The sequence below is a fragment of the Mauremys reevesii genome, linkage group 2 (genome assembly GCF_016161935.1).
Source record: "Mauremys reevesii isolate NIE-2019 linkage group 2, ASM1616193v1, whole genome shotgun sequence".
Taxonomy (NCBI): Eukaryota; Metazoa; Chordata; order Testudines; family Geoemydidae; genus Mauremys; species Mauremys reevesii.
The window spans coordinates 263,509,988-263,530,541 of NC_052624.1; the positions used below are offsets into that span (position 1 = coordinate 263,509,988).

The following is a 20,554-nucleotide window of genomic DNA, read 5'->3' on the forward strand; positions in this document are numbered from 1 at the left end:
ACAATTTATTTAAATAATATCTGACACTTATTGAGGACATCAGAGGACCTTATAAGAATACAAAATTTATATTAAGTGTCCCTGGCTTATTATGAATGAAAAATCATTATTGTGGTTTTCAAATTCTGAATGAGACAACGGTATATAAATATAACTTAGTTAAAATAGTATTCAAATCATTAATATTCACCTTCAGTATTTTAAGGGTTATACATGATATCTAATGTTGTGTAAACAATGTTCACGTTGTTACTTTGAGTGGATAAACTGTGTTAAAGAAATTATGGAAATACTGATAGGACTTAAGTGCCTTATGTACAGGTCACATAAAAATAACCTATGACTTTTTTATGAATATGAAATAAATGTAAGTAGCCATTAAAATATTGTAGTCTCATGCCCTAAGGTGCTAGACCAGGTGTAGGCAACCTATGGCACGCGTGCCCAAGGTGGCACACGAGCTGATTTTCAGTGGCACTCACACTGCCTGGGTCCTGGCCACTGGTCCGGGGGCTCTGCATTACATAAGAACATAAGAACGGCCGTACTGGGTTAGACTAAAGGTCCATCTAGCCCAGTATCCTGTCTACCGACAGTGGCCAATGCCAGGTGCCCCAGAGGGAGTGAACCTAACAGGTAATGATCAAGTGATCTTCTCCTGCCATCCATCTCCACCCTCTGACAAACAAATAGAGTCTAGGGACACCATTCCTTACCCATCCTGGCTAATAGCCATTAATGGACTTAACCTCCATTAATTTATCCAGTTCTCTTTTAAACGCTGTTATAGTCCTAGCCTTCACAACCTCCTCAGGTAAGGAGTTCCACAAGTTGATTGTGCACTGTGTGAAGAACTTCCTTTTATTTGTTTTAAACCTGCTGCCCATTAATTTCATTTGGTGACCCCTAGTTCTTGTATTATGGGAATAAGTAAATATCTACTTTCTCCACATCACTCATGATTTTATACACCTCTATCATATCCCCCCTTAGTCTCCTCTTTTCCAAGATGAAAAGTCCTAGCCTCTTTAATATCTCCTCATATGGGACCCTCTTCAAACCCCTAATCATTTTAGTTGCACTAGAAAAGGTTCAGAGAAGGGCCAGTATATCTTTTTTTGAGATGAGGCGACCACATCTGTATGCAGTATTCAAAATGTGGGTGTACCATCAATTTATATAAGGGCAATAATATATTCTCCGTCTTATTCTCTATCCCCTTTTTAATGATTCTTAACATCCTTTTTGCTTTTTTGACTGCCTCTGCACACTGCGTGGAAATCTTCAGAGAACTATCCACGATGACTCCAAGATCTTTTTCCTCATTTGTTGTAGCTAAATTAGCCCCCATCGTGTTGTATGTATAGTTGGGGTTATTTTTTCCAATGTGCATTAACTTTACATTTATCCACATTAAATTTCATTTGCCATTTTGTTGCCCAATGACTCATTTTAATTTTAAATGAAGCTTCTTAAACATTTTAAAAGCCTTATTTACTTTACATACAATAGTTTAGTTATATATTATAGACTTACAGAAAGAGACCTTCTAAAAACGTTAAAATGTATTACTAGCATGCAAAACCTTAAATTAGAGTGAATAAATGAAGACTCAGCACACCACTTCTGAAAGGCTGCTGACCGATGAGCTAGATAATGTAAGATGGCTTACTGTTGTTCTCAATATTAATCTTAGAAGTTTACGTTGGAGTATTTTATGGGCTTGGATACGAATTTGCTATACAGAGACAAGAATCAAGTCATGTGCAAGAGCTCAGAGGAGAGCTTGCATTATGGAATCCCTTCCCCACAACCGCAGGACAGACAGAAAAGTTAACAATTAACTGAGCATCAGACATTGAAATAAATTGTGTAGTCTTTGCTCTCGCTGTGTTTATGCGCATGCATGCGCGCGCGCACACATGCGTGCGCGGTCTCATGTTCATGTATATATTACACATGTAAGACAGACACAAACATGTATACATATATATTTACACACATATATATATGCAACATGCACACGCACATTTTCAGTGCTTGAGCAAATGCAAACCTACCAAGTCAAGCATTTTCCCGTGTGGCCCAGGTAGCAGAGCCCTATGGATTAGAACAGTTTACAACTTTGAGTATCAGAACCAGACTGTACAAAATGAACTGTATGCATTCCAGGTAACCTGTAAGATTTGAATTTACGGGAGATAAATAATCCAACAACCAGGCATCGCACTGAATCACTACACATTCAGCTTTTAATGTTGAAGGAGAAAACTTCAAAACAGTTGAACACTGAATAGTTATAAATTACAAAATTGCAAACTCTTTGGGAGCAAGGACTATGACTTTCTATGTCTGCATACAGTGTCTAACACATTTGGGGAGCAACCACAATTTAATTTTAAAGAAGGGAAAACAAACACGTAGATGTTAAGCAATTTAATCAGACTCAAACCGATAAATATGTCACAACTGGGATTAGAACCCAGGTCTATTGACCCTCAACTCTGTGCTCATATCACTAGAGTGCTGCTTCCCTTAAATGTAATCACAATCCCCCAAATACCTTTCCGCTTTGTGTGTCAACTCTTAACCTGTGGAAAAAACATCTGAAAACTTCCATCAAGCCACTTCAAAATCTTTCCTTCTTAATTCATGCCAGCAGAATATCAGTCGACAGTGGCTAGGTGTTATGTTAAACTGTACAAATCGTGCTTGTGTTACCTTGTCCTTCCTTCCCCACTTCACCTGTTTTTTTCCCTGCTGCCTGCTGTGTCATATCATTAACTAATATTATAAGATTTTTGGGGATCTGGTCTTTGCTTAGGGTTCCTCAATGCTAGTGGCAATATAAACAAACATATCCCTTTTTGTATATTGGTATTTACAACACCAGCTCTCCAAAGTCTGTAACAGCAATATAATTTTAAAGTCTCATAAGTAAGGCCTAAAAGCAACAGACTAATCTTAGTAAACCCGCATTAAGGACTGTCTGCTTTTTCCCTCTTACCCCCTGCTTCTTGATGCATTGTTTTCCTATAGAATGCAGATAATTTGTTTCTGTTCAATGGTACACACCAAAAATATGACAAGATCCAACAGCAGGTATTTCATATAAAAGTGTTTATTGGGCAGGAGAGGTAGGGGGGAAAACAGGCTGGTTTTTAAAAAAATCCTTCTTGGGTGTTTTTGAACACTTTTTTCCTAGATGTAGCATCATTCATTCTCTCAGGAGTCCTTTAACAAAAACATTTGAAAATAAAATATTTAACCTAAATACAACTATTTTATAACAGAAAGCTGAATAAGATGCAAAATCCACCCAACAGTAGTAGACTGGTACATGAAAATAAAAACATAAAAAACCCTACCTCTACATACAACTAAGGAGAAAATATAAAAAGAAGCAGTGATGTTTTTACTTGCATTGCCAAAAATTTAAAAAACTGAAGTTTTAAAACAAAATATTGGCTGGGTGAATTAGCATAACCAAACTGCATAAATCACAGCTAAAGACATCTGAATTCACTCAACTTTTAAAGTCTCAGACCTAGGTTAATGCAGTAATATATTTTTTCCTGTAGATTCATGAACTGACATTGTAGAATACTTCGCAAGTAAATTCACTTTAACAGGTATATATTTTTTAATGTATACAGATTTCCAAAATGTTTTTAATTTCAGCAAAAGTCATTTTTTCCAATTTCATCTTACTTAATGAAAAAACTGCCTTTGCCAAAATAATTTACAAATTTTATTGTATTTTAAAAGCCTGATTAAGGGCAAAACATGCATTAAGTTTTTCTGCTAAAATTACAGAAACATAATTGCAGAATGCGATTATATTCGAAGGGTCGTGTCCATAATAAAAATCTGCCGCTTAAAAGAAGCTTGGAACTTTAAGAGTTTAGTATCTGAAAAAGGCAAATATTCTATGTACTATTTTTAAAACTCTGACATTACACTGCAATGGTTAAAGCAAGAAATAGCTCAACTGAAGAAGATTATAGGAAAGCCTTTGTCTTCTCAGGAGGTCTATGCTTGGTTATACAATACTGTCTTGGAAACAGTGCTCCATCAGAGGTCTGGCAGTTGGCTTCTGTTTAAAACATACTTTGCCTCGTAACATTCATCAAAGGCATAAAACATAATTGAGTCTGGCAGTACACATGGACAGCATGATGTTCAGGGGGTTGCCAGTAGACATAGGGTCCTTATATAAAGAGCTGTTTTCTTTGTTTAAAAGGGAAAATGAGTGGGAGGTGGGGAGAAGGAACAGGGGAAAAGAATCTGACTCAGAACCATAAAATATTTTTTTGAATCCAATTCAGTTCAACTACTGAATATACAAATAGAATATTTCAAATTTGGATTGTGACACAGCTTCTGAATTGCTAAGGCAATTCATGCTTTCCTATTTTCATAGAAAAAGATAGAGGCTTTAGTTATATACATCCTTCTAAATGCTCTGTGAATGCTCTGGGTTGAGTTCTAGAAGTGCTCACATCAGTCCGAAAGTGATGGAGAGCGAATGGACCGTCCACTGGCTGGGCTGTTGGAGAAAGTGAAGGGCTCTTTCTCTTTTTCTTTGCTGTCATGTTTATGTTTATGCTTATGCTTATGTTTATGCTTTTTCTTCTTTTTCTTGTGCTCATGGTGGTGGTGGTGGTGATGATCACTGTGTTTTGAGGAATTGGATTCTTTGCTGAACACAGAGAGTGGAGCTGCTGGCACTGGAAGCATGTTCAGCTCTAGTGAAGACTGTTCTTTACCTAAGACAAAGATACAATTGGAATTTCAATTTTTACATTGTGATAAATTATTAACTCATAATTTAACATCAAAAAAGCTGTTGCTGAAATATAAGCTAGTATCTACATGTCTCCCTCCCATCATATTTAGTATTCTAATACACTCTATTAGTACACTGGTGCCATTACCTTCTGGTATTCCTAGACAAGCCTATAAGCACACTGACAGTTTCCATATTGTAGACTTAGTTCTTAGCAGTGTAGGTGGGATGTGCTACTCCTTGCTTCAAATGGTATAAATGTATCCCAGATGACTAGTGACTATACAGCTAAGGAACTGCAAACATATCAATTTCAAGACACCAATTTTCCAACATAAAAGTTCAAAAACTTAATAAAATGTATGCAGTGAACAACTAAGGTGCTCGTGAAAAATTCTGGATATAACAATAGATAATGGACAACAATAATCAAACCAATGATTGGTACTATTAAGAAGTTAAATTTCCTGTACGGGCTGATGTCAAACATTAGGCTCTGTATACAAACATGGATTTTTTTATGCTGAACAGTGGAAATAAGCTGATTTTTCAAAATAAGTTATTTAACATTCAAGCATTTCCTCTCTCTTCTGAATAATACAGACATTCAAAGTTTGTCATCTTAAATAAACAGAAATCCAAATTATACTAATAGGATACCAATATTCTTCACATATCAGGATTTTACGTATTTAAGCAATACAGGAATAAGACCTCCAAGTAGATACAGGCCTGTTTCATGAACACAAGAAGTCTGTTCTATATTCTGAATGTTTCTTTTATCTGTAGCATTTTACAGAATTGGAGAAATATTGCAGATTGGTCTTCCCAGGGAACCATGATTTGCTCTCTACCCACTGCAAAGGCAAAACTCAGTGTAACTGCCTCTGTCTTGGTACTCCAGTTTTCTTAGAAGTCAAAACATTTCAGGAACCAACTTGATATTTTCTCTCAGTATGAATGACAATCATAGAGAGACTTAAAAAAGCTCAATCTATTTAGTATATCCAAGAAAAGATTAAGAGGTGATTTGATCACCACCTATAAGTACCTACACAAGAGAAGATTACAGATAATACACTGTTTTTTAATCTAGCAGAAAAAAGCCCATAAGATCTAATGTCTGGAAGCTGAAGCTTACATGCAGGATAGGAATAAGGTGCAAATTCTTAACAGTAAGGATGGATAATTAACCATTAGAACAATTTACCAAGGGTTATGATTTGATTTTCCATTACCTGAAGACTCGATGCCTTTCTAAAAAGCATGGTCTAGCTTGACCCCTAGATACGGGCTTGATGCAGGAATTACTGGGTGAAATTAAATTGCTTATGTTATGCAGGATGTCAGATCAGATGACTACAGTGGTCCCGTCCCTCTGGGCTTAAATTCTATGAATCTATGAACATTTTACAAACTTTAGCCCTGAACTCAGCAGAATAATATATGCCTTACTATATTTGTTATCAAACAAAACCATTTAACATCACAATTCAAAGCAACTTTAATTTCTGATGTACTATTAACCCTATTATGGTATATACATGACATGCACACGCTAACTAAGACTTAACTGCTGACCTCAATGCATATTAGCCACATCACTTTTTACTCTACCCTGGACAGGTGCAATCCAAATCTGTAGGCCACTTGCCAGTTTACTGCAAAAATATAAGAGACTGCTTCATGACTATACCTGTAACAATTCTTTATTTCTAATAATCTTAAATCTCTCAAAAGACCTCCCCTCTGAATCTACTTCCACTTCCTGAACACATTCCTTTAAATTCTAGCTACTTTTTAAGCATCTAGAACAGCATGGTTTCTGCCCCCAAGCTGCAAGCATGCTGAAATACCCATTATAGTGAACCTATGAACCTTAGCACAATGAAAAATGAACACGTCTGCTCAAGATATTAGAATATACTAGAACACCACGTTATGAACAACTAGTTAAACGAACCATATTTCCCAACCAGCAGGAGGTGGCAGAATCATGTAACAACACTGGTATCCCTTCACATGCTGATGCCTTCAGTGCATTAGAAATCACTTTGCAGTGGTTTGAAGGACAAAAAGAAAATGGTGCATCATACTGCAACTTATTCACTACTGTCATTTTGAGATATTCAATTTTATAAAGTTTTTGATTTTATGAATTCCTCAGTCCCAATTAGTTCATGAAACATGGGTAAAGAAGATTACGCTTTTGTTTACATTGCCTTCAGTGCACAAATATTTTACATGCACACAATGTTGTATACAAATATTTTATTTGCATGTTACACTGGCAAAGTATATCATGTATGTTAAAGGTTATTTATATGAACAATTCTATTACCACAATACACACTAAAATAAAGAGGGTATCAGATGAGCCCAATCTATAGACTTCAGCACTGACTAACTTGTAGGGGAAAGAGATTTTCAGATCCACGGTTTTGTTTCTGGCTCACCTCTAATATTGCATGCTGCATCTCAGAGGGCTAGATGGCACAGCATACAAAGCATCTCTGATACCAAAGGATACTTCTGATTCTTCCAAATGTGGAAGGGGAAGGGAACAGAGCAAGTACCGGAGGTAGTATGTTAATACTGATAAGCAAATGGCAAACGTCCTTGAATGATAGGTCAGTGCTCCCCTATGAGAAAAGCATGAAAGACTAGCTGAAAGGTTCAGCATGTTCAGGTCTCTGTCTTATTCTTCTGAGCTTGTTTTTATTTCAAAATAGTAGGTCTCAAGCTCTTATGATTGCAAAGAAAGCCTTCAAAACATAAAGCCAGTAAAATCATTTCAGAAACAAATATCTGAGTTTGCAGAGAGCCTATCCCATAACAATAGCTCGGAAGTGTGAACTGACATTTATTTCAGTGAGTGCTAACTCAGCTTTCAATGATACTTGAAATATCAACATTGTTAACTATATCACTGCTCTTCAGAGCACGTAAGAAAAGATCTACACCAGCATTTCCCAAAGTATGGGTTGTGCCCCTTAGGGGCAGAGGAAGAATTAAGGACTAACCAAGGAGGAACAGAAAATGTATATATTAAGACTTGTATGCCTTTAAAACCACATGGTAGGGAACGACTGGCTTCATTTTCCAGAGAAAGGGGCTCATCTTTCAAAAGTCTAGAAAACACTAAGACAAAACGAGCTTCATTAATCTGATCGCTGAACTGACCATCTAAGTGTTAAACTTCAAAATTAATAGCATCACTAATTTTTTCCTTCTTCAGTTGACCCAAAAACCTATATATTCATGGTTTTATCTGCCAACAACTTAAGGGAACCCCAATGATGATCATAATGCAATCACCAAAAACTTGCACCGAAACTTTGTATATTGTGATACAAAAAAGGAAATCAAGGCTGATTAGACTAGCTCAAATCCTTTCATACACTGTTCTTTAAATACATTCAAAACGGAGCCAGTTTGTGCCGCAGTTCTTGAATCTGACAACATTCACTTCCTTCACACAGCTGCTTCATTGACAACAGATGTTTTTCAAAAATTCCAACAGCATCAACTCCCCAAAAGACATGATATTTGATACTGCCAAAGAGTGCTTTGAAGTCAATACAGGCATCATAAATGTGTCATAAGAAGTCTGCCCAGGTGATTGAAGTAAGACATCTGTAAAATGGATCTTTGTGAGGGATCAGAACATCTACGTTAGGCATTGACCCACCCTAGAAAGAAATCAATGTTGCACAAAAAAGATCACCTTTTCATCCTCAGGATTCCCTATGATTAATGCTTACAGGAGGCCTGTATTAGCAACCTGCCAATCCGGGTGAGGAGGGCTAAATAATAATTCTTTTTAAGGCCATCGATTTTATTTCTATATTGGTCAAAGGGGAATTGCTGCAGGGAGACAATGCAATTTCTTCTCTCATGGAATAAGAATCTGAACCTGTGTTTCCCACATAATAGCAAAAACCAGTAACGAGCGGGAGAGCTCAGGAATTCACTTCTGAAGTGGTTACTAGCATTCCTTGAAACAAAATATACAAATTCAGAATCCACTTAGCATCTTCTTTTGTTCTGGATGTGCAGATTCCAACATAATTATTAGCTTTTCTCTGTTCCAACTAGTTGGGTAGGTGTGCAGAATTAGATGAAATTGCCAAATGAGATGAGACTCCTAGAACACCTAGTTAGTCAAACATAACGTTACAAAGACTGCCGAGATATGATGCAAGAGAAGTAGCACAGATGGGAATACAGACTTCATTTTAAACTTGAATATTTATTTTATATGAGTAAGCTTTATTTTGATAAGCTTTAATCTTTTTTCTATCAAAATGAAAACTTTCAGAAACAAGCTGTTTGACTTATGTCCTAGCTCCTAAATATAAAGATTACTAAATTGTCTTGTTTGCGAAATAATTACAACATCTAGTCATAAGCTGTCCAACTTATTTTTAATTTTGCTGATGGATGAATGTTGAGGGGCTGTTAGGTTGCTAGGGTTATTTAAATCAGTTTTTATTTTACTTTGTGCTGAAATTTTGTAAACTGGTGACATAATATATCTCAAGAGACCTCAGAAAAGGCCATGTCAACTTCCTCAGAAGTAGTCTCCTGTTCTGTATTTTTATATTTTGAGGAGAACTGCAGACTTACAACCTCTGTGCTACGTACAAGTGAAATCTTTTTAAACTTGCTGGCTTAAGTGAGACTTTTCCCGTTTGATGTTTGCTGAAGATCATCTAATTAGCACCTGATTTTTCTGAACGCTTTGGAAGGTGGCACTGGAAGGCAGAGTGAGCAATGTTCAAAACCATAAGAATCAAGGGTGGGGCCCAGAAGCCTTCCGGGTCAATGAGCCACCTGAGAGAAGACTGACCTTCCAGAATCCTGAAACTGATCACTCACGTCATCAACAAAAAAGCTATGCCAGTCTTTGGATAGTCTCTTCCTGCACCTGAAGAAAACTCACTAACAAGAAGTGCTGTGTCAGCAATATCACTATCTGGCTCCTCAACCACAGTTCCAGCTCCTATTTCATACGAGCCCAGAAGACCACAAAAGCTGAAGAGTTCATAATTCCCTTGTTTTCATGTTCTTCCATTTTCATTCCTGTCTTTTGTTTGTATTAGCTGGGATATGTTTCAACCCTTTTATTCTATAAACTTAGGGTGTGGTTGTATGTGTGCAACTGTGTAGCATCACCCATAAAGTCCACACAAGAAAGGCACCAGAGAGTTCCCCAAGTTTCTCCATGCCATAAAACAAAGCCTCATAAAAATACTCATTAAATAAGGCGTGTTCTGTCTTCAGTGGGTCCTAAGAATTTAAAGCTGGCAGCTGTGAACTGCCAAACAAGAGTTGTCAAACTTCTGCTTATCAAAGGGCTCTTTTAAGGCCTGTAATTTCTCTGCACAGGAGAGGGATGAAAAGGGTTACTCATCACACAAGAATTGAAATCTAAGGAGGAAGCTTTGTAATTGACTCAAATTGTGGTTCAGACATTAGAACATTCGGTTTCAGTATTTGACTGACCTCGTAAAATTCTTTAGTTGGGATTTATAGCCAAACAGACAGCCACATCCTTAGAGCCCTTCTTAGAATAGCATAAGCATTATTTGTTATATTAATTTGGTGATTTAACTAATTTGATTATTTATTTCCAAACCAATACTGATACTAATTTGGTAATTTTATCTTGATTTAGTAGTTGTATTTCTTTAATTTTAGTTTAGTATTATTAACAATAGTTTAGGTTTGGTAATAGGTTTTCTTGATTTTTTTAAATATTTTATTTGTTTAATAGCTTTATTAACATTTATAAAAAGATAATGAGCCATATTTCTTTCAATAAACCAAGTTGGTCCAGAGTCCTTGAGGACCTGTGTGGACATTAGTTTGTCAGCCTAAAAGCCTGATCAGTCCCCTCTAATTACCCTAGAACAATAAATCATTCTCTCAGTGAAATTAGCAGTTGCAACAGAATACGTACGTTTTCCTGGCACAATGTATGTGTGACTCCCTGTAAGACCACAGATGAATGTCTTAGTCATATCGTGACTTTTATCTCGAATGTTTATGTTATTGTTATAGCAACTTTCACACACTTTCTTCTAAAGTACCTGGAAATGCCATTCTTCATGAAGGACAGAATGGATATTAGCTCAATATACATTATGCTATTTCAGTGCTATACTGGCTCCAACAGAATCTCAAAGCCTAAAAGCCACCTGTCTGGAAACAAGCATATTTTAGATAATAAAATTATCCTATGCATACGGTGTACTTAGATAACATGTATTAAGGCTAGTCTACCACAATTACAGAAAATGTTTCCAGCTTAAAAAGGCTAAGCAAAAACAAGCCTCTGTCAATGCTGCTATCATGTTCTGAGAAACAAGAATTACTGCATATACCTACCTGCATTGTTAAGTACGTTGGTGTAGTGCAGGTGATCCCGTCTCCCTGTAGTGGCTGATCCTTGTGACCGTAACAGCATGCTATTTACTCACAGCTGACTGAGGGCTTGTCTGTCTACATGGTGTGTTAGTGCACAACAACTGGGGTGTAAGTTCTTGTGCATACCAGTGTATTGTATGGACACTAAAGTTCTCTAGTGCACCTTAACATAGTACGGGCTATATCAACATGCACTAAGGAACTGTTAGTGCATGCCAGCAGGGTCCACACAAATCAGTAAGCGTGCGACACGCTGGTGCCCACCCACTAGAATTTACACCCCAGTTGGTGTGCACTAACATACTGTTACGGCAAGCCCTGAGTTAATTCGTTTTGCTCAAGTAGTACGGATCTGTACTCTTGATACAGATCCCAGGTTGAATTTCCACTGATAACCATGGTGTCTGTACACATGCAGCCATGTTATGTTGAATTTCTACAACAAACTGATCTTCAATAGACAATTTGTAACAGTGCAGAAATCTGTAGTTCTTACCACAGACTCAAGTATATTGTCATCGATGCATTATTTAAAAATATAGCTAAAGTATTTTCCTTCTATACTTTGAGGCAATATTTGCTCCACTCTGTCACAAGTTTCAAATAATTCCAGCAACTTTTCATTTTCTAGCTAAATGAACCATGTTCTGAACTGTTATACTGGTGATAAACGAGAATGGGGAAAAATATAAATGAAGGTTCAAGATCACCAAATGTAATCTGGTGACTAGGTTTCTATCACATAGCCTGCAGGTAGAACTTATGTGGGCCACTGGATAGGAAAACAGTGGTTTACAAGAACAGCAGAGGGGCCATTTTTATTATTCTGGAGAAGCGAGGGAGTCAATAGAACTTATGACATTTTTCCAACAGGGTGTGCCTTTTCTAATAATTGCTACACCTACTTAAAGTGCAGTGATGTCAGGAGAGTAACTACCAGTACATAGAAATTACACCTTGTTACTCAACAGATATGCTCCTTATATGCTTTCAGAATCTCATCTGCTTATTTACTTTTTATTTTTGCAGAGTCAATACAACTAAGAGAAACTGACCTGCACACTATTGTTATTATTATGGGTGATGATGTGCTGAGCTAGAAAAGCTGAACCCAGACTGAATGTGCAGGGGTCACATTTAGGAAAAAAAATGTTTTACTTCTAAACTTATTTACTTCAGTTTATAAGTAAAGTGAAAAGTAATTAGTCTGGAATCACTGACACAAATGTGCAATCCTGTGATACAATTTTTACAGTGACTGATTTTAGAGTATGACTACACTTTAAGAGAAGTGAAATATGAAAGTAAATAGATTCTATTTTAAGCTTGTCTGATGTAAAAGCTAATCCGACTGAAAGGACTACCTAATACAAAGGACACTTTTCCACATGGAATTAACCCATTTCACCAAATTCATCTGTGCAATATAGTGTATTAGTCACTTTGCAGTCTTAAATGTGACATGAAGGCTGGTGTTTACATTGGAAAGAGAGTGCAAAGTCTTGAAATTTTTGTGATCTTTTAAGACTGACGGAGGAACATTGCCACTGTTCTTGATGATTTAATAGCAAATAAAAATTCTGTTTTTCATATTAGAAATCTGATCTTGAATGACTTGATGCTCAGAAAAGGCTTCTATTGATTCTCTCAAAGCTGCTGTACTTAGGGAAGAACTATAATTAACATAACAGCAAGTTTAAAAGATAGTTCACATACTTGAATTTTCTGGGTTTAATTTTTTTTTGTAAGATACATAGGCGCATTCATGGTTTGAACAGCATAAAAAAATTCATTATTGTATTTAGGGCATTTTTAACATATGTTTGAAAACATTTTCCAAGTGAAGCTGAACTATGAAAGGTGCTGTAATTAATTATAGCATTAAACACTGAAATCCTATTTTTTCACAGAATAACCAGCTGTAGTGCAAGCCTCCCTTTACTATCCTGGTTGTGGGTCTTAATCCTGACCTCGTAGGGCCACCTTTATGGGTAAAAGGATACAACAGAAAGCTTGTAAAACAGTAATATAATAAAGAAAATCAAATTTACATGGTTTTCTGTAAGACACAGTAACATGGAGAAATTTGTGTTTCAGTCCAATTTATTATCCTGTGGGGAAATCAGTCAAAAAGCATGCTGAATATTACTCACAAATAGATATGGCAGCATTCAAAGCCAGAACGAACTCTCTTTCCAGCTGCTATTTACAAAGCTAGAACTGTGTTTGGCTATTCCCTAACGTTTTGTAAGAGCTGATGTGAGTCTGACCCACAGCTCTGAGGAGAGGCTGTGTATCGACTAAGACCTCACTATTTTTTCAGGGTACCTTGGTTTGGAGATGACATGAGAATCCTGATATCTACTAATAAGATGCTCTATTTTATCACCTCCATCAAAAGCCATTTCAACACCATCAACAGTTGAAGTATGCTTACTCTGTGCCAGTCCTGCAATAATTCAAATCATTCTGAAAATCCCCTGAAAATCTTGGCTGTAAAGACTCATTGATATCTCTGGAAAACTGTGAAAATTGCATTTGGAAGCAATTCTATTTAGATATGGTATGTAATTTCCTTATTTGTTTATTATTTGAGCTCATCTGCCCTTATTGCTCAGCTGAACTTCATATGTCTCTGTTTGTACCAAAAAGAAGAAAAAGGTGAAGTTTTAAAAGCAAAGACTATTTTTAATAAAACTGTCCCTAGCAGTATAAATCAAGGAAGAGAAAACAAGAAAAAATATGCAAAGATCAAACTGTCTCAAAATACAGTATTGTATGCAGTGTAGTTGTAGCCATGTTGGTCACACGATATTAGAGATACAAGGTGGGTTAGGTAATCCTCACCCACCTTGTCTCTCAAAATACATTGATTTTCAAAGGCTTTTAAGTGAGTTCCATGCACTTTCAGGGGCAAAGATAATGTCTGATTTCTCAGTGACCTAAGAAACGAAGTGTATTTCATCTGTGCTAAATATACAAATAGCAGGGCTAAATGCATCATTCATAATCTCAGATTAACATTTCTGTCCGTTATAGAGCTATATAAGTAATGGCCAACTGGCCCTCGTTCTACTCTGATTCAGAATACACTCATTCTGAACCTCAGCATACTTAATATGGAACAACATTAGAGCATGGAGCTGGCTGACGGAGAGTCCCGTAAGTCCCATTTGTGAACAATTTGGCACAGTTTTGCAAAGTTTCTTGTTTATGACTTTATACCCCATAGTAAGTAAAATAATAGAAAATGAAACGTTGCAAAACATCACATAGAAGTTATAAATACTAACACTCAACAGATCAGCTTCATATGCAAATGAGTATTGGTGGTAGCTGACATGCCCCAGCATGCACCATGCTTTGCAATAACAGCAGAAAAGGAGGGATGGATAATGCCAGTCTATAAAAAGGGGAATAAGGACAACCCTGGGAATTTCAGACCAGTCATCTTAACTTCAGTAACCAGAAAGATAATGGAGCAAATAATCAAGCAATCACTTTGAAAACACCTAGAAGATAATAAGAGATAAGTAACAGTCAACATGGATTTGTCAAGATCAAATAGTGTCAAACCAACCCAATAGCTTTTTTTGACAAGATAACAAGCCTTGTGGATGGGGGGAAGTGGCAGATATAGTATATCTTGACTTTAGTAAGGGTTTTGATACTCTCTCACATGAACTTCTCATAAACAAACTAAGGAAATATAACTGAGATGGAGCTACTATAAGGTGGGTGCATAAATGGTTTGAAAACTGTTCCCAGAGAGTGGTTCACAGTCAAGAAGGAAGAGCATATGAGGGGTCTCGCAGGGATCGGTCCAGTGTCCAGTTCTGTTCAATATCTTCATCAATGATTTAGATAATGACATAGAGCTTACACATATAGTTTGTGGAGACACCAATGTGGGAGGGGTTGCAAGTGATTTGGAGGATAAGATTAAAATTCAAAATGATCCGGACAAACTGGAGAAATGGACTCAAGAAAACAGGATGAAATCCAATAAGGAAAAATGTAAAGTACTCCACTTAGGAATCAACAATCAATTGCACACAAACAAAATGGGAAAAGACGGCCTAGGAAGGAGTACTGCAGAAAGGGATCTGGGGTTTATAGTGGATCATAAGCTAATTACGAGTCAACAGCATAACACCGTTGCAAAAAAAGTGAACATCATTCTGGGATGTTGTGCACTCACCTCTCGTGAGCGCCTCCTGTCGGCCAGGTGCAAACCTGCACTCTTTCCTTTTCTTGGCACCCTCTGTTGGCCATTGTTCTCATCAGGCAGGTCTTCTATGGCTCAGCCCTCTGGCTAAGTCACTCAGTTAATATGCATAAACTAACTCCTTTTGGAGTAAAAGGTCCAACAGGGCCTGTCTCTGACCCCTTATTGATGTTGGCAGGCCTGTCTCTGGGATCAGTTATCAGCCCCTTCTGGGCTAGCTTTAAGTCTGTCCCTGTCCTGTTGCAGAGCAGTGCCACCAGGGCTTCATCCCTGCAGACTTTTTGTCTCAGCAGTTCTCAGTGACCCAGCTCTCCTCTCCAGCCAGGTCACCTCTCAGGTTCAGTCCCCTTCTGGGGGGTTTCAACAAATACTTGGCTCCTCTCCAGGATCTTCAGATCTGTCCTTGAGCCCTTTAAATTCTAGCCCTTTTCTTGGGCTTCTAAACAACACTTGTCCCCTTTTCAGGGCTTTGGCCACTCTGCCAGTAGCTGGTGGTGGGACCTGGGCCCACCCACAACTCTGGGTCCAACCCAGGGACCCCACAGTAACACCACATGTTGCTTCTGCTGCACTCCCTGGGCCACTTCCCACGTAGCCCCTTCCACTTCACCCTTACCACAGGGCTGAAGTTCTCTGTCTGTTCCCTGATTGAGCAGGGTCTCTCCCAGGCCTCCTTGCCTGGAGAGTTTTACAGCCTCCCCGTCCTTCCTAACCCTTCTGGTCCCAGCCAGTAACGGAACTGCTCAGGCCCTGCAGCTTCTTTTATCTGAGCCTGCTGAGCTCTTGATTGGATGCTTCCCTGCAGCCTTTGTAGGCAGCCCTGAAGGACCCACCTTTTCTGCTCCTTTCCTGGGGCGGGGTGTGGTAGGACTGCGAGGCCTCCAGCAGGGGGCCTCAAAGGGCCTGGTACACGCCATCACAGATGTATTAGCAGGAGTGTTGTACGCAAAACATGAGAAGTAATTCTTCCACCTACTTCACACTGATAAGGCCTCAGATGGAGTACTGTGTCCAGTTCCGCACGCCACATTTCAGGAAAGATGTGGACAAATTGGAGAAAGTCCAGAGGAGAACAATACAAATGATTAAAGGTCTAGAAAACACGACCTCTGAGGAAAGATTGAAAAAATTGGGTTTGTTTGATCTGGAGAAGAGAAGACTGAGGGAGGACAAGATAACAGTTTTCAAGTATATAAAAGGTTGTTAAAAAGGAGGAGGGTGAAAAATGTTCTTGTTAATCTCTGAGGACAGGACAAGAAGCAATGGGCTTAAATTGCAGCAAGGGCGCTTCAGGTTTGACATTAGGAAAAGCTTACTAGTTATCAGGGTAGTTAAGCACTGGAACAAACTGCCTACGGAGGCTGTGGAATCTCTATCACTGGAGGTTTTTAAGAACAGGTTAGACAAACATCTGTCAGGAATGGTCTAGTTATTACATAGCCCTAATTAGAGGCCCTTCCAGTCCTACAAATTTTATGACTAGCCATGACACTGCTCTTGCACTTATATGCTTACTGCCCTTCTATATACTATACTTTAAAAGGTAAACATTGCAAATCACCTTTCAGAGTTCAGCAAAATATTTATGGAAAAAATATTGGTAATTATTTATGGGACACGCTAGAAGAATGAGAAAACAGAGATTAACTAGTGTTGGCCAGTTACTGAATTTCTCTCTGTTAATGACAGAGAAGGGAAGTTTAGTAGGGAACTTTGCTTAAGTTTTTCAAGAAATATCTAAGAATAATACTTAGAGCAAGGGTCCCGAATGGGGTCCCCGCGGGCGCCATGGCGCCCACCGGGGCATCAATGTGCGCCCGCCTACTGGCTGCCGGACAAGCAGCTGCCGAAATGCCGCCAAGAAGTGGCATCGTCAAGAAGCGCTACCGCCGAAATCCTGCCGAATTTCGGCGGGATTTCGGCGGTGACGCCTCTTGATGACACTCCTTCACGGCAGCAATTCGGCGGTGATCCCTCTTGACGTTGCCGCTTCATGGCAGCATTTCGGCGGCTGCTTGTCCGGCGGCCACGGTCCTCAGCAGCTAGTCGTCTGGCGTCTGCCCCACGGAAAGTGGGGAAAGTGGGGACACTGACTTAGAGATAAAAATCCAGAGAAGAGAAGAGGAGTAACAGAACTCTACAAGATAATTGTCTAAAGGACAGAAACCAAAAAGGTAGTCACAGATGGAAACTTTTCAAGTTTAAAACAGTCATAAGTATCTCTGAGGCCAGTTTGAGTATCTTTATTACTAGAAGTATTCCAGTTATAACTTATTCAGATTGGCCACACTATACATTTGTTACTAGAATACATTTGCTTCTGCTTTATTGTTCTATGTTTTTTGTAACCTAATACAGTCAGAAACCAACTTTCCCAAATCACTGACTGGGTCTATTTTAATTCTCCCTAACTTTGTTTTTCTGGCTTCGGTTTATTTTATTATTTTAATTTGCATTTTTTTTCTAAGCATAACATATTTCCTTACTAAGAAATGTATCAAAAATATACAACCAGAACACAGTAATATATATTTAAATGAACTATTCTTGAATACCCAATGACATATAAGACTCACAGAAACCATTCTACACTCGCTTTTCATCAACCCTCAAACGTTTACTAAAGTGATTCGGGGGGGAATCATAGAATCATATATTATTAGGGTTGGAAGGGACCTCAAGAGATCATCTAGTCCAACCCCCAAAGAACACTTTCACTGGTTGAGACTCATATACTATCTGTGATCTGCAAGTTAACTTATTCATACCTGGTGTTGATGGTCTCTCCAACATATTCAAATGATGGTAGATAAAAGCTTGACTATCATGAACAGTGTCCATATCAATTTCCTCCTCTTCCTGAGAGTTTGAGAACTAAAACACCAACAAGAAATATGTAAAAATAACGTAATATTAATAATTAACTCTAACAGGTCTTATTTTTCTGGGGAAAGTAAGCAAATTTTTGTCACTGATAATGAACAAAAATGAAGGAATATATAATATAGAAGTCTTGCTCATGATCCTTCTTTCTAATTTACAGTGGAAACAGCATGAACATTTAGAACATTAATTGGTAGCTTCACTCCCTGCCAGCCAATAAAGAATCTGATGGGAGATGATTTTGCCAAAGTAAATCACAACAACTACCTTACACATATGCACAACATGCTTTTTGTTAGGCTACAGCTGTTAGAAAACTCAGCAAAAGAGTTTACTGTTATACTAAATACCCTACATATTGTTAAAGTTGAATTGCCATTTTCTTACTCTGATTTTTAGTTTAACTTTACTGTCTTCATTCTTCTCTGGTATCTGCCCTGGCTCCAATGGGGACCCAAGTGGCATATCAGCCTTCCTCTTCACCCCTTGCTGATGAACAGAAACGCTGGATGCTGTTTCTTTAACAAGATGATCATCCTCCTGAAGCAGCATTTAAAGATTAAAATTAGAAGACAGCAAAAGCATGTTTAAATCTAAAAGTGACATAATGGTTGAAAACACACTTGAGTTGAACAGAATCTTCCCCGTAGTTGAAGCAAAAAATATTCCCTAAAATCTTTCATGGACTTGTGCCAACCTCTCCTACAAACATACTTTCTCTTTACTTCAATCCTGGCTCCCTCTGCATATCTAGAACTGGCCTCTCTTCTGTCCCTTCTCACAATCATGGTACTGATGGTGCGCAACAAAACTCTGCAGCTCCTGAAAAGCCTTCCGATATATATCTGCCTCACTAACTCTCCTCATTTCAAATCTGAGTTGAAAATTATCATAGTTTCTGATCTAAACAAGGGACTTAGATTAATCTTCTTCAGAGGTTAAATTTAAAAGCTAACACTAATTTTGTTGTATAGAAGTCAAATATAATGGTTATGTCCTTGATTTCTTTTTAGATGTCATACTAGCTTTTCTCCAAAAAGGAGGTGTGTAAGACCCCTTTGAAAATTACTGCTTAGATTAACCAAAATAAAGGTAAGAAGAGGAACATGAAAATAAATGTATAAGTCTAATGAGTTCCAAACTACACAGTTATAGGCATTAAAAAGGAGAAAGGCTTACCAAAGTACAATGAAAACACAAAATAAAATACAGGAAAAGACAAACACACTTACAGAAATAGACACTAGCCCTTTCTAAAATCTAGACAAAAGTAAGGCCTACCATAGTCTTTTCTCCAAACGATTAGAAGCATCTACTACTGTACTAAGGTTGTGTACCGCTTCTGAATCAGGGGTGTCCCACACCAATCACGTGGCTATAAATACATGCTTTCTAGAATTAAAACTTCAGCCTTGGAAACTTACCTCCTCCCACAGCAGATTCCAGAACAACAACAATTTAACAATTCTCATTCTCAAACAATTCATGTTCACAGAACATGCAAACCTCAAAAGACAATCTAGTCAACCTAGATATGCTCTAGCATCTGTCAGAAATTCTTTTTACTTCACAAAAATATATTTTTATCCTTGGTCAGGCCTCTTCATTTCATGTTCTATTATTACTCCTAACACTATTTAAGTCTGTGAAACATTCTGGATGAAAGTTTGCCTGAGCTGCTATCCAACTTCTGTACAGTATTATTCTGTTTGAATTTCACAAGGAAAACCAAATTAGCATCAGTTTAGGGTGATTTTTTTTTGAAAATGAACACAGCCAAGTTCTGGAAACCGAGAAGAGGCTACCTAGCTCCTTAAAGCAGGAAAACGCATAAACACCCAGAAATCAAGGTATTGTGTGTGCTGTAGGCACATCTAATAACAAAGACACATATTTAAGCAAGTTTCACAAACAACAGATATAGTGAAATGATGATGTTTGCTCACACATTCTTCAGAGTATGCTGCTTCCAAGTATATTACAAGCTAATGGCCACATCTACCTTTACATACACATAGCTATCTGCCTATGAGTTGCTCAGATACAAGCAAAAAATGTTACAGAGACGTTTATAAATAAGGACATTCATGATGCACATCTGAGGACAGAAACTAGTTATATGTGAATAAGGTAAGTGTTGCACAAATGTTGGTAACTTTCAGAGGCAATTCAAAGAATCTCTGATGATCCACACATTAACACTGAATTTCTGCACTCATGAT

General features: G+C 37.8%; 1 protein-coding gene across 6 annotated transcripts in view; it reads right to left on the reverse strand.

The window, feature by feature from the left end:
- Positions 1-2,250: 2,250 nt before the first annotated feature.
- Positions 2,251-20,554, reverse strand: part of TAF2 (TATA-box binding protein associated factor 2) — a 103,826-nt gene continuing 85,522 nt past the window's right edge. For 4 of the 6 annotated variants that reach the window (XM_039521547.1, XM_039521549.1, XM_039521550.1 and 1 more), the window contains 3 exons: positions 18,720-18,872; positions 18,218-18,323; positions 3,104-4,769 (listed from right to left, as the gene is read on the reverse strand). In XM_039521547.1, the coding sequence (XP_039377481.1) occupies positions 4,504-4,769; positions 18,218-18,323; positions 18,720-18,872 (525 nt within the window). In that variant the 3' untranslated portion in view covers positions 3,104-4,503. Of the gene's footprint in view, positions 4,770-18,217; positions 18,324-18,719; positions 18,873-20,554 lie in introns of all 6 variants that reach the window. The other 2 variants (XM_039521548.1, XM_039521551.1) reach the window with 2 other exon arrangements.